Source organism: Typopeltis vanoorti, chromosome 7, assembly GCF_054136105.1.
Source record: "Typopeltis vanoorti isolate ZY-2024b chromosome 7, IOZ_Tvanoo_1.0, whole genome shotgun sequence".
In the NCBI taxonomy this organism is placed as follows: Eukaryota; Metazoa; Arthropoda; class Arachnida; order Uropygi; family Thelyphonidae; genus Typopeltis; species Typopeltis vanoorti.
Window position 1 is genome coordinate 79,644,654 of NC_143555.1, and position 14,859 is coordinate 79,659,512.

General features: G+C 37.7%; 1 protein-coding gene across 7 annotated transcripts in view; it reads right to left on the reverse strand.

Annotated features, from left to right (window-relative positions):
• Positions 1 to 1,101: 1,101 nt before the first annotated feature.
• The window catches only part of LOC150104805 (TBC domain-containing protein kinase-like protein), a 559,840-nt gene continuing 546,082 nt past the window's right edge, over positions 1,102 to 14,859 (reverse strand). For all 7 annotated transcript variants that reach the window (XM_090395364.1, XM_090395368.1, XM_090395367.1 and 4 more), the window contains 2 exons: positions 11,748 to 11,910; positions 1,102 to 1,433 (listed from right to left, as the gene is read on the reverse strand). In XM_090395364.1, the coding sequence (XP_090251490.1) occupies positions 1,323 to 1,433; positions 11,748 to 11,910 (274 nt within the window). In that variant the 3' untranslated portion in view covers positions 1,102 to 1,322. The remainder of the gene's footprint in view (positions 1,434 to 11,747; positions 11,911 to 14,859) is intronic.

Sequence of the window (14,859 nt, forward strand, 5' to 3'; positions counted from 1 at the left end):
TAATTCTGTAGAACATCAACAGCATCTTGTTCTAGCTTCACAGTGGCAACACAACTTAGTCACATAAGAAAATCAATTTTCTGAGTTAAATAGGTGTAATTACATTTCATATGTCAGTCCTGCTCAGGAAATGTTATAAACCTATAGTACATTAGTAACATTGGTAGGTAAAGGCTAGAGACAAGAACTTTTTCAAGATTCAGCATCCAATAAGTAGAGTGGTGGCCTTATAAGAGGTGATCTGCCATCTATAATAAATTTAGTTTAATCCTTTATCCAAGTGTGAGCAAACAAAGTTTGCACCTGAAAGTATCTTCAGGACTGGGGTAAGGTAGTACAACACCAGGCAACTCGTTGCAAAGGTGAAGCAAGCTAACATCACTCCTATCTCAATGAGATAGGAGTGATGTTAGCAGAGGTGGAGCAAGCTAACATCGCTCCTATCATCGCTCCTCGTTGCAACTCGTTGCAAAGGTGAAGCAAGCTAACATCACTCCTATCTCATTGAGATAGGAGTGATGTTAGCTTGCTTCACCTTTGCAATGAGTTGCCTGGTGTGGTACTACCTTAGGAGCAAGGTGGAGCAAGCTAACATCACTCCTATCTCAATGAGATAGGAGTGATGTTAGCTTGCTCCACCTTTGCAACGAGTTGCCTGGTGTTGTACCACCTTACCCCAGTCCTGAAGATACTTTCAGGCGCAAACTTTGTTTGCTCACACTTGGATAAAGGATTAAACTAAATTTATTATAGTCTAACCAACTGAAAAATAAACTTTCAAGATCTGCTATCTAAAAACATTCACAATCATCCAAACTGGCTGGCAAATTTTCATAATACTGTTCGTGTTGTGAGTTGATATACTAACCTATTTAGGGACCAGTAAATTGAAGGTTTTGGTTATTCCAAGTTACTGGATAATTGAGTAATCATTGCATTTATAAAAGTACTTGTGTAATTTCCTTCCTTTTATTATCATTGTATCTTTTCCTAGGTTGTTTCTCATTTAATTCTATTATTTTCTTTAAGAAATTTAAAAATACACAACTCTGTTCTACTCTATATGCAGTATACACATTATTGTAAACATTACCTTCATTTGTTTTCTTATATTAGATTTCTTTGGCCAATTTATTTTTCAAGTCTCTCAAAGAACAGTAACAATTTCTAATGTCCTATTGTACATAATACTAGACATTTATGTTTTCTTGTAATGCCATATTTTTGAAAATCCTGCACCTCAAGCCTGTCAAATGATAACATGAAGTCCTTTTGAATTGATCCCTGTGCATTTTGAATCCTACTTATAGCAGTGATTCAAATCATCGGTCTCCAGTTCTAACAACAAGTACACGTGTTGTTCTCAAAACATCAATTCCTCCATGAAGAGTACACACTCGCGGATAACCAAGTCGCACGATCTGGCTAGCAAACTGAAATGTAAAAAATAAAAAAAAGTTAAAGAAATTCACCTTCCTAAAGTGATGTAAAATAGTAATGTTGATTAAAGAGCTAAAATCATCAAAAAACTAGACTAAGTTAAGATTTTATATAGCTGTAATAACTGCAATACAATCATAATGATTTAAGTTACTGATTGATAATAGAAAATAAAATAATTTTATTTTGAATTTCACTGGAGTTATCCTGATACATCTAACTACATGTATAAAGCAGAATGAACAGACAGATCACAAATGCATACCACATCTGCGTGACAGGTGTAGCGTGCATTTTTACTTAAAGAAAACCTATTTGTAATCCATAAATTCAGACTTAAAAACTGCTGAGACCTTAGAAATTACTGCAATGAAGACTGAAATGATTTTATACTACTGGATATATGATGAACACACATTCCTCTTATCACTTCCAGGGTTATGTATTTGGGTATAGCAGTATAAAATTTTTACTATGCTCTTTTTTTATTATTGTTGTTTTGTAATACCACTAGTTTTTTTTTATATATATATGCATTTGCCATTTTATGTATCACCAAAAAAAAAGTTGCAATAGTACAAGTAACAGAAAATGGCATCCACATCAAAACCTTAATATAGAGATTGGAACTGATTTTAAAATTACTGAAAAAGAGAGCCAAAAGGCTACACTTCAGCAATGCAAAATTATTCATATTAAGTGGATACTGAATCCAACATTATTTCAAAGCCGAACAGAGAAACTACAAGAGTTGCAGAGAAACTAGAAGGGTTTCATGCTGAATATAGAAACTATAAAAGTTTCGGCAGATCGAAGCATAAGCAAACCTTTCATGACAGGAACAACTCATAGTAAAGGTGGAGTAAGCTCTGATCACTCTCCTTAGTATTTCCCATAATGTAAAACATATCTCCTAGTGGACATGTATGATGTTATACATTATGGGGGGGGGTCACTACCCAGACTGGTTTCAACCTTTATTGAGGTCTCATCCAGTGGGAGCCAGACCCCAAATGTAAATACAATACTCAGGTTGGAGTGATGCAGAACCGATACTTTACCATACAAGTTGCTAAAAAAGGTGTCACATGGTGCTAAAAAAGGTGAAGCCTTTTGGCTCTCTTTTTCAGTTATTCTTGGTGCATTTTGTGATGTGATACCTTTCTTAGCAACTCATATGCTAAAGTATAAGTTCCGAATCATTCCAACCTGAGTACTGTATTTACATTTGGGTCTGGCTCCCACTGATGAGACCTCAATAAAGGTCGAAACTGGTCTGGGTAGTGACCCCCACCCCATAATGTATAACATCATACATGTCTGCTAGGAGATGTATTTTACTTTATGGGAAATACTAAGGATAGTGATCAGGGCTTACTCCACCTTTACTACAAGTTGTCCCTGTCATGAAGGGTTTGCTTAAGCTTGGATCCTCCGAAACTTTTATAGTTTCTATATTCGGCATGAAACTCTTGTAGTTTCTCTATTTGACTTTGAAATAATGTCAGATTCAATATCCACTTAATTTGAATAATTTTATATCGCCGAAGTGAAGCCTTTTGGCTCTCTTTTTCAGTAATTCTTGGTGCCTTTTGTGATGTGATACCTTTTTTTAGAAACTCGTATGGTAAAGTATAAGTTCTACATCACTCCAACCTGAATATTGTATTTACATTTGGGTCTGGCTCCCACTGATGAGATCAATAAAGGTCGAAACCAGTCTGGGTAATGACTCCTCCCCCCTTCCCCATAATGTATAACATCATACATGTCTGCTAGGAGATGTGTTTTACATTATGGGAAATACTTAAGGATAGTGATCAGAGCTTACTCCACCTTTACAACGAGTTGCCCCTGTCATGAAAGATTTTAAAATGTTGTAGAATGCCAGTTCCTGTCTTATGAGTGTGTGTGTGCAAGGTCTGAAAAGCAGCTTCATAATCATTTTGTGAAAGTAAGAAATACTAGCTTACTTGACTGTGCAAGTGGAGAGAGCATTTCTGTCCTCCAACCAATAAGTCATGGGGTCAAATCCCACTATGGACATGGTTGCTTCTGAATGTCATTTTATATGAGAGATCACTGCCTTGCTTACTTTAAATGTGGAACTACATCAATTGCACCTTCACAGTCCTGTTAGCTTTAGGTTCTGTCCACTGGATCAGGATTTCTTGTGTTGGAGTTCTTCCATCGTGTTCTTCTGAATGCTATATGAGTTGCAGCCTTTCAAATTAATTGTGTGACAAGTTTGGAGTACATGGTCAGACAGGCCTGTTTTACCATAGTGAAGGAATTTAATGTGGCATTTGTTTTTCATCTTTTTTTATTTTAATTGTGCATTCTGTTTCCCCTATGTGGGGCAAGTTGCAGCTACACTGGATTTTGAATGAGCTAAACATGTTTTTTTAATTTTGTAGGAGATTAGAATGTTTCCTCAATATTGTATTTTGCAGTGTTCTATCTATTTTTTCTAATATTTCCCTAATGTATGGTATGGCTATGGTATTTTTGTAATCTTTTCATACCTTTTATGACATTATTGTAGGGAATCGTGTTAACCATTTTTTTTTTTTTACTGTACCCATTTTATTGTACCCATTTATAAAGGTTTCGCTAATAATTTCATTTTCATTCTTCAGCAACTGTTCCTTAGAGCAAATTGTTAGGGCCCTGTGTTTGAAGAATGATCCCTATTTTTTGTGTTGGATGGAGGTATGAATCTTTGTGTATATATTGGCCTGTGTATGTGTGTAGGTTTCCACTGTCTAAGTGGTGACTACTTGACCAGTAGAAACAGTTTAAAAGCTGTTACTGCATTTTGCTCGAGCTCGGGCAAAATGCAGAATTTATGGCTTGCCAAAAATACACAAATGGCGACACTCCAGGAGTTGTTAGGTCATTCCTCCTCCTACATAAAAAATATACATTTTATAAACAAAATTAAAAAAATCACACTTGACAATGAAGATTTATTATCAGCTTTGATGTCACTGCCCTTTTCACAACAACCTGATCAATTACATGATTCTTCTCCTATGGAACAAATTTCTGCCTGATATTATGGCCTCTTTGCCCATATACTTCACTCCAAGTATTTTATGTGGCAAAATAATTTCTACCTCTAAAAAGAGGTATGGCCATGGGCTCACCCCCCCCCCATAACGTTTACATTATTATTATTGTTCTGGACAACTCCAAGGAGTCAACAGACTCATCGAGGGAGGCCCTAACATCATGTCAAGAACAACTATTCGACATTGACACAGCATCTATCATACCTTGCCTTGAACTCATTCACGGTCGTAACACCCACAACAGACTCTGGAAGCTTATTCCACTCATTCACCACTCTCCAAGTAAAAAACCTAGCTCTAACTCCCTTGTCAACCACGCTCTTGCCCAGCTTCCATGCATGGCCCCTAGTCCTCCCACCACCAGTCATATTTTCAAAAATATCTTCTGGATCAATCTTATAGAAACCCTTCAGTAATTTGAATGTCTCAATCATATCACCCGTCCTTCGCCTATCGTCCAATCTCTGCAACCCACAAATCGTCAACCTATTTTCATAAGGTTCATTCCACAGACCTTCTATCATCTTGGTCACTCGTCTCTGGATCCTCTCCACTTCCTCCCCATCACGAAGAAACCCTGGTGCCCATAACTGGGCACAGTAGTCCAGATGGGGTCTTATCAAGGCTCGATACAGAGGAACAACAACTTGTTTGTCTCTGCATGTTAAAGTATTTTTCAGAAGCCAAGTGATTTGATGAGCTGATTTAGTCACTTTTGCAATGTGCCCCCTAAACATCAATTCCCTATCCACCAACACTCCCAAATCCCTGGCCTCATCAATCTCCTGGAGTACGGTTCCACCAATGCGATATACTGCTGCTATTCTTTTCGCCCCAAAGTGCATAACCTTACACTTTGCCACATTAAATTGACATCCATTTTTCCTAGCCCAGTCCTCCAAACTATCCAAATCATCCTGTAAAATTTTGACATCCTGTGCACTCACAATTGCTTTACCCAACTTTGCATCATCAGCAAACAAGTGAACACTTCCTCTCAAATCCTTTCCTATATCATTGATGAACAAATTGAAAAGCAGTGGTAAAAGAACAGACCCCTGCGGCACACCACTAGTCACAAGCAGTCTTTTAGACTCCACTCCTGCATAAACCACTCTCTGGTATCTCTCCTTCAACCACCCTCCTATCCATCTCACCAACCCTATATCTATTCCCATCTGCTCCAGTTTACTGATTAGGGTTCCATGTGGTATCCTGTCAAAGGCCTTGGCAAGGTCCAGTAGTATCACTGTAAACCCATTATCCCTATCCAGTTCAGCCGTCACTGTGTTATAAAACGTGAGCAAGTTACTGAGGCATGATCTACCCTTCACAAAACCATGTTGTCCCCATACAATATCCCATTTTCATCTATCCAATCCTGTATTCTTTTCTTGACTAATTTCTCTAAAACCTTGACAATGATTCCTGATATGCTAATCTGTCGGTAATTTACAACAACAGTCTTGGAACCACCTTTATGCAGTGGAACTATTTTCCCCTCTTTCCACCCCCTCGGGACTAACCCAGACCCGAGACTCAAATTAAACAAAATGGTCAAGGGTACTGACAATTCTTTAGCTGCTTCTCGTATGACACGAGCTGGTATACCATCCAATCCCACGGATGTATTGACATTGAGGTTATGCAATAGACTACTCACCTCCACTTCATTCACCACAATTCCCATATAATCTACTGGTTTATTCGTTTCTGCAATGTCACCAACTGGATGATATATACTTGCAAAGTGCTCACTCAGTAACTCAACTATATCAACTGATTCAGTTACCTCCCTACCATCAGCATTCTTTAAATTCATTCTGCCATGTACATTTTACCTTTTACTTGCCACATATCTAAAAAACTGTTTAGGATTTTCTTTAGCCTGCATGGCCAATGTTCTTTCGTAATCCTTTTTTGCTTTTCTTACCACACTCGTTACCCTTCTGGCCTGCGCTTTATACCGTTCATGTGCCTGCCGGTCACCTTTCTCCTTAAATTCTCTCCATAGTTGATTCTTTTTTTGCAGTTCAAGCTTAATGGTGTTATTCATCCATTTAACCCCTACTTGATTTATTATTCGAACTCTAGGTATACAGTCAGCCATTGCTTCATGCAAACACTTCTTAACTGCCTCCCATGCACTATCAACTTCTAGTCCTTGCAGTTGTACATGCCATGGCACTGAACCAATCAAACTCCTAAGTTTGTCATACTTTCCAGCCCGATAATTCCACATGTACCCTGTCTTAATTGAAAATTCCACACCTTTAACCACCTCCCTATGATCACTCTCACCAATTGGTGGCAATGTGGTCATATTTGTTACAGCCAAATCCTCAGATGCAATTACTAGGTCAAGCACTCTCTGACCCCTAGTATTTTCCATTACATGCTGTCACAGATAGTTATACCTTAATAACCGCATAAAATCCAATTCCTTCCTCCTGCTGTCCTCTCCTCACTCCAATCAATGCGACCATAGTTGAAATCTCCCATAATAATAATCCTCCTTCCACTCATTTCTTCTATTTGCTTGTGCATACTATCACCACCATCTTTTCCATCACCTGGTCTATAGCAGCACCCAATTGTATATTTAGTTCTGCTAGCCAGAATCTCACACCAAATGGCCTCAAATGTGCTCTTTTCTCTATCCTGTAATTCAACTTCTATTCTCCTTGGCTGTAGCTCATCAGCTATCATCAACAATACTCCTCCCCCCATTTTATTCTCCCTCTCGTTCCTGAACACACTATACCCATCACATTCAATCCCACTAGCTATATCATCTACAGTCAGCCATGATTCACTAATACCAATAACCTGTGGTCTGGAAGTGCCAACCATGGCCAAAAACTCTTCCTTCTTGTTCCTAATACTCCTAGCATTAGTTTACATGAATTTAAGACCCCCATTAGCCCCAACCCCACCTTGATGCCTTATATTAACTATCCCACTCTGATTTGTTGTCCTTATTCTCTCGGGCATATTATATTCATTCATACATTCAACTGCCTCCCTAAGGACTGTATATCTACCTCCCCCCCCCTAATAAATCTAGTTTCCCTGAATTTGCACTTCCATTACATTCAGCAACACTTTCTCAAGTCTCCTTACACCGTAACCATTCAAATGCAAGCCATCCATCTTATATATATCCTTTCGCCCATCGAACTCACTCCACACATCCACAAATTCCACACCACTCGTCATACATAACCACACATAAAGTCATTCGCAATTATGGCCCTCCTTTTAAACATTTCACTGTCATACCGTGTCAAAAGACTAATCATTCTAACTCTCTCACTCTTTTCTTTTGCTACCTCAAACAATTCATTCAGGTCTTCTATCATTTCTATTTTATCTCCTTTCAAATCATTCGTACCTGCCACAACAATCATTTCTTTCACCCTTTCCTTTTGCTCTCTAATAGACTCAGTTACATCCTTTATGATCGCACCAGGTTGGTACGATTTTGTCAAATCCTCTACTAACACACCTCGTACTAACGAGTCTTCATACAGCACTCTATCCTTCATTTTTGTTCATGTTCACACTCATACGCCTATTTTTCCTGTCATACTTTTTATTATTGGTTGGTTCATTCAGTCGACTTTTGCTCATACGCTCTAGCTGCTGTTTTGCCCTTTGTATCACACCATTTAACAACGCGATCTCACTCATTGCATCTCTCTCGTCTTTTTTATTCTCTGTAAAACCATTAATACTATCATTCACACTTTCTACATTCACACTCTCACAATTCTCTGGTACAACCTCGCCGTTTCTTGTCATATCCCTATTTTCTTCATTCTGAAGTTTGACAAAAATATCACACTCATGATCCGAAATACACTTCAATTCCTCATTCTCCCTACATTTTCTACACACATTCACTCCTTTATTATCATCTAACCACACTCTGACCGCACTCTGCAAAGCGTACATATCGCAGATAGTATACTGAATCATCTCCTTTGCATTACCATTCTTGAAAGAAGATGGCGAACCATCATTACTGGCCGCCATTTTCCTTCGTACTGGAGCCATACTTACTAGTAACGTATTTTATCAAATTATAAATTATAAACACCAAAAACACACAAACAGACACACTAAGATACACAAGGCAAACAAAACTACGCAATATTAAAGTAAATTTATCAACGATAACTGAAAATAGCGCTTATCTTATCTGGAGCTTTCACGAACACTACACACTATGAATCCCTCTAACGGGGACTTCAAAAAAGGCTTAGAAAAATTTCCTCTAGTCGCCGACTAGATTCAAAACAAAGTCTTCTTTCGTGCGGTTAAGCGCCGTGGTGTGCAAACACCACATCCACTGAGCTACACATTCCCCTTATATACATGCAAGACTTCAGGCAACGAGCTCTAGAATCAGCAATGTGAAGTGCAAAATTTGGCTCAGATATGTTGATGATATATTTGTCATTTGTCCCCAAGGCTTCCAAACCTTAAATGCATTCCTAAGCCACCTGAACAAACAACACAAATGTATCCAATTCACCATCCAGATTGAAAACAATAACTCTTCCTTTTCTAGACACACTTATCACACATCATCCCTCAGGCTTTCTCTCTCTCCTTCACAGTCTACTGTAAACCTACACATAGGCCACTATTTATGATTTTTCCATGTATAAGGAAAATGGCTAATGCATTTATTGTCATCATTATCATCATTAGTGTTCTGTCTCTTGACAGGTCGAATGGTATAACAGCAGATTCTCTTCCCCCAAGTTCCTCTGTCTCTTGCTTCCTCCTTCATTTCCTGATATCTTCTTGTTCCCATTATATCATCAAGCATCATTAGTCGTCTTCTTCCCCTTGGTAGCTTTCCTTCAATTTTCGCGTCTATCATTCTTTCCAGTAGGCTGTCTCCTCTTAATACATGTTCTATCCAGTTATGCTTTCTTCTTCTTATGGTCTTTAGTAAATTCCTTTCTTCTTCAACTCTTTGTAATACTTCTTCATTGGTGATTTTTTCAGTCCACTTTATTTTCTCCATTCTTCTCCATAACCACATTTCAAATGCCTCCAACATTTTAGCTTCTTTCTTCCTAATTGTGCATGTTTCTGACCCATATAAGGTCATACTCCAAATATAGCACTTAATCAGCCTTTTCTTTTGATTTATTTGTATTGTCTCACTTGCCCTACACTTTCTCCATTCATCATCACCTAGATACTTCCTGGTTTCCTGGAGCCTCTCATCACTTTTGTTTTCTTTGCGTTAATTTTCATACCATATTTCTTGCATATATTTCAAATTTTTTCATTAGGTGCTGTAGTTCATCTTCGGTATTAGCTAATATTGCTTGATCATCTGCAAATCTAATATTTTGTATTGTTCTTCCTCCAATAGTGATTCCTCTTCATAAAATGCTTCTTTTATAATTTCTTCTGCAAATATATTGAAGAGCGTCGGTGACAGGCAGCATCCCTGTCTTACGCCTCTGCCAATCACACATTTTTTTAGTTTTTCCTACTTTTGTCTTTATTATGGCCGTCTGGTTCATATATAATTCAGCTATTAATGTTCGGTCTCTCCAATCGTAATATTTCCATCAGATTTTCCCATTTCACCATGTCAAATGCTTTTTCAAGGTCGATGAAACAAATATAAACTTCATTATTTACTTCTATATTCCTTTCGCATATGGTCCTCATTACTCCAATTGCATCTCTAGTTCCTCTGTCTTTTCTAAATCCAAATTGATCATCCCCCAGAAAATACGCCACTCTATTATACAATCTTTGATTTAATATTCTTAGCAGTACTTTGTTGTAATAAACAATTATTGACACTTAAGTTTTTAAAACAAATCCATCATAATATATTTTTAAATCATTTGCAATGAAACTCATTTTTGATAGCAGATATGCTAAGTATCATGGCATGGAAGAATTATAGTCATTATTATGATTATAGAAATCTTGGAATTAATTGTCAGAGGCTGTCATTAATGGAATTGATGCATTTATTGTAATAAACAATTATTAACCCTTAAGTTTTTAAAACAAATCCATCATAATATATTTTTAAATCATTTGCAATGAAACTCATTTAGTAGTGTGCACTCCCACAATGAGTCCTTGGACTCATCATGGGAGGGCACACTACTCTACTAAATATATCTCTTCCTCTCCACTACTACTTAATTCTCCAATGACGACACCACTACCATCAATGCCATCTATTGCCCATCACCACCAACAGCAGTATTTTTTGTCTGTAAATTGCATGCATTCTGAAGGTTGATTTGTCTATATGCAGGATGAAAAATCTGAGTTTCCAGGAGAAAAACCTTGCTACCACCATATGAGATCAGCTAACTCACCTTCCACTGAAAAAGCCTATATAAGGATTCCCCTTGTTACGACAAGAATCGAATCCAGGTCTTTTCCAATTGAAGGGCATAGTGTTCCGCTATTCTTACAATTGCACTACGGCAGCCAAAGTAATTATAATGAACAGTTTATTCTCTTCTTCTTCCCTTCACGTATTAGGCCTAGTGGCTTGTTATGGAGCTATCCTTAGCCCTTCTAAGCCATACCCATCCCGAGGATAAGGTAGCTAGCCCTATGCCTCCCGGTGTGTCCTATGTCTGCAGATGCGTGTTCACGGGGCCGATTTGCCTGCTTGTGAGAGGAAAAATCCTGCAGTCCACGCCCAAGACCGGCTAACTTGGCTATGTCTGAGAAAGATCCTTAAGCTCCTGACATTGACAACAGGAATTGAACCCAGGACACTCCTTTCCCAGGTATGGTTATGAAGTGCATAGCCATTGGGCTAACCACGCATACTGAAAAATGTCTTTTGTCTCAACTTTAAATAAACTTCTTTTGTAACATATATTCCCATCATAACCCATTTACAATAGTATATATTTCATATAGTAGTGTAAACATAATAAAAAAAGATAATTGCACTTTTCAGTCAAGTATTAGTATGATAGTGTATTATCAAAGAGATGGTTGAATGTATTATAAATGCAAAAAATCATTTGCTGTCAAAAATAATGATTAGAGCAATCTGAATTATCTTGGAAATTGAGAATGCACTTAATTGACTATATATGCAGATATAAGTTGATATACTATTATTATAAACAACTAGGTATATGAGCTTTGAGTTGTTTAAGGAACAGATCATTGTATTTATTAGAAATAATAAATATTTTTATTCTGGATACTTACATCAGCAGCATTACTACTTTTGCTACTTCCAACTATAATTATCATTTTCCCTTTATGGGCTATGAGGGTACTGACTTCTGGAGTGAGAATTAAGGCACCATCTGGATTAAAGGCTGTCTGGAAAGGAATGTTGATGCTGTCTGGGATAGTACCACGAGCAAAACTGTATGTATATGGTAAAGGTCAAAAACACAGGCTCTTATACCAAAAAAAAATATATAACATTTATTACAAATAAGTAATAAACAGAATTCTAAAACAAATAAACAAATCATAAAATGCAGCAGAGCATTTTAGTATTATTATATTCTTAACATGTGGAGTCATAAGGCTCATTGTGGCTGATGCATGCTATTATACAAAAATCTTATCAAACTGTGCTTTACACTCATTCAATGTGTCTGCATTCACCATGCTCTCAGGCAATGCATTCCACTGACCACTCTGCATGAAAAGAATCTGATCTTTATGCCCATGGCTCCCTTGTTCTAGTCCCTTCTATTCCGTGAAAAATTTCTTCTTCATTATCCCGGTAACAACTCCTTACCAACTTAAACATCTCAATCACAATCCCTTTCTCCTTCCTAATCATGAGACTGGACAAATTGCATTTCCTCAATCTGTCTTCATATCCCACATTCCAAAGACCAGTCACCATGAAAACTAGAAAAGCAAACATATGCACAATAATCCATATTAGGCCTTATCACAATGGAATCATAACCTCTTCTTATCAATGGAATCATAACCTCTTCATTTCTACACATTAAGGTCCTCTGCATCATTGCCATACTCTGATGTGATGACTTCACAAGTTGTGCAGTAGTATCCCTGAACTTTAGGTTCTTGTCCACCACCACTATCCCTTCCAGGTCCTTTGTCTCCAGTTAATGCCAGTCCAATATCAATAATATACAAGTTAAACAACAATGGTCCCAAAACAGTACCCTGTAGCACACCACTAGTGACTTTCTTCATTTGGAATACCACACTATATACAACTTGCTGATACCTATCTGATAATCACTCACCTATTCAACACACTAATCATGCATCCAATCCCATTTTCTCAAATTTAGTTACCAACTTGTTACATGGTAATCTAGCAAACCTTTGCAAAATCTAAGTACTGCTGTATATGCATCTCCCTTGTCCAAAGCATTTGCCTTCTTATAGCACATGAGTTGGTTAAATATTACCTGCCTTTAACAAACCCATGTTGACAATTGCAGAGAATACTGTTGTTATCAGCACACTTCTGTATCCTGGCTCACTCCAACATCTTAACTACAACTACAGATATTTATTAAACATCAGCCTATAATTTGTAGCCTTATCATCACCTTTTGTGAACAATTTTAACTTCCTTCCACACCTTTGGGCCATGTGCTGTTGCAAGACTCTTATTGAAGCCAAGGATGATGCTAACTCCCTGGAACATTCCCTTAAGACACGTGGTAATATATCATAAAGTTCTATTGCCATATTGACATCAAGCTTATTTAATTCATATACCTCTTGCTCACTCACCATTGTCTTCTCCCATTTCCTATACATTTGAGTTTCTCATGATTTTACACTAATGAATACCTTGACTATGCTCTGCAACAGTTACCAATCCAGAATTTTCATCCATTAATATTATTATTATTATTACATGACACCTCCAGGGAGTCAAAAGACTCATCGAGGGAGGACACCAACTCCACAACTCTCCATCTCCACCACTCAATCCACCAACTACGCAAATATCCATGCCCACGACGGGATTCGAACCTGCAGCCTTTTGGCTGGAGAGCGGATACGCTAATCACTAGGCCAACCAGGCTGGCCTAGTGATAGAAGAATGATTATCTTGCCATAATTATTCTTCTTTCTACTCCCATATATCTACAAAACACCCTAGGATATTTCATGACCTCATTTATTAATTTCTGATTACTGCAGTTGTACTGCCCTTACCAAATCAGTCACCTTCTTGGCCTGTCCTTTATACTCAACTGATTATTACTGCTATTATTATTATATGGATATCTCCATGGAATCAAAAGATTCATCACATGAGACCCACACCAACCATTATTCACACAAAACTTATCATATCCCTCCTTAAACTTGTTCACTGTTGAGGTACCCATAACTACCTCTGGCAACACATTCCACTCGCTCACCAAGCAAAGAACCTAGTCTGCACAGCTTTGCTACTCACAATCTTGCACAACATCTAGGGAAGACCTATTGTTCTCACCCTATCACTCATGTGTTAAATTTTTTTTGTGTGTCAATCTTAAAGAATCCCTTTAGTAGTAACTTCTATCATGTCCCCTCTCCTCTGTCTGTCAACCAAACTCTACAACCTACACATCCTCAATCTGTCCTCATGGGGAAGCATTCCACAGACCTGTCACCAGCTTAGTGACTTCTCTCTGAATCCTCTCTGCCACCTCTTGATCTCCAAAACCCAGGTGACCAAATCTGTGCACAGTAGTCAAGATGTGCACAGATTTTTTGTGCACATCTTGACTAGGGAGTTTATTATCCCTCTTATAAAGAGGGATAATAAACTCCCTATCTTTACTCATCAATGTGTTCCTTAGCCTCTTTAAAGTAATCCTTTGGATTATTCTGTTGAAATTTTGATATATGTCCTCTGAACTTTAAATCTCTATCCACCATCACCACCAAATCCCTAGCCTCATCAATTTCTTATAATCCAGTATGATCAATATGATAAAAAGTATGCAATCGTTCATCCCAAAACACATTACCTTAAATTTTGCAAAATTAAATTAATAACCATTGTCGTTTTTCCACACCACTAATTTATGTAAATAATCCTCAAAATAACTACATCACCTTTATCAACTACTGCCCTCCACAGTTTTGCATCGTTGGCAAACAACTGAATATTATCTCTTAAATTTTCCGCTATAACATCACTATACAAATTAAATAGTTGCCCTAGTACTAAGCCCTGGGAGACTCCACTAGTCACCCTCATTTGCCTTGATTCCACTGCACCATACATCACCCTCTGATGTTTGTCTGTCAGCCACCACCTCCCCCATCCATATCACCCTGATGTTCATTCCCATTACTAGGGCATGTCAAA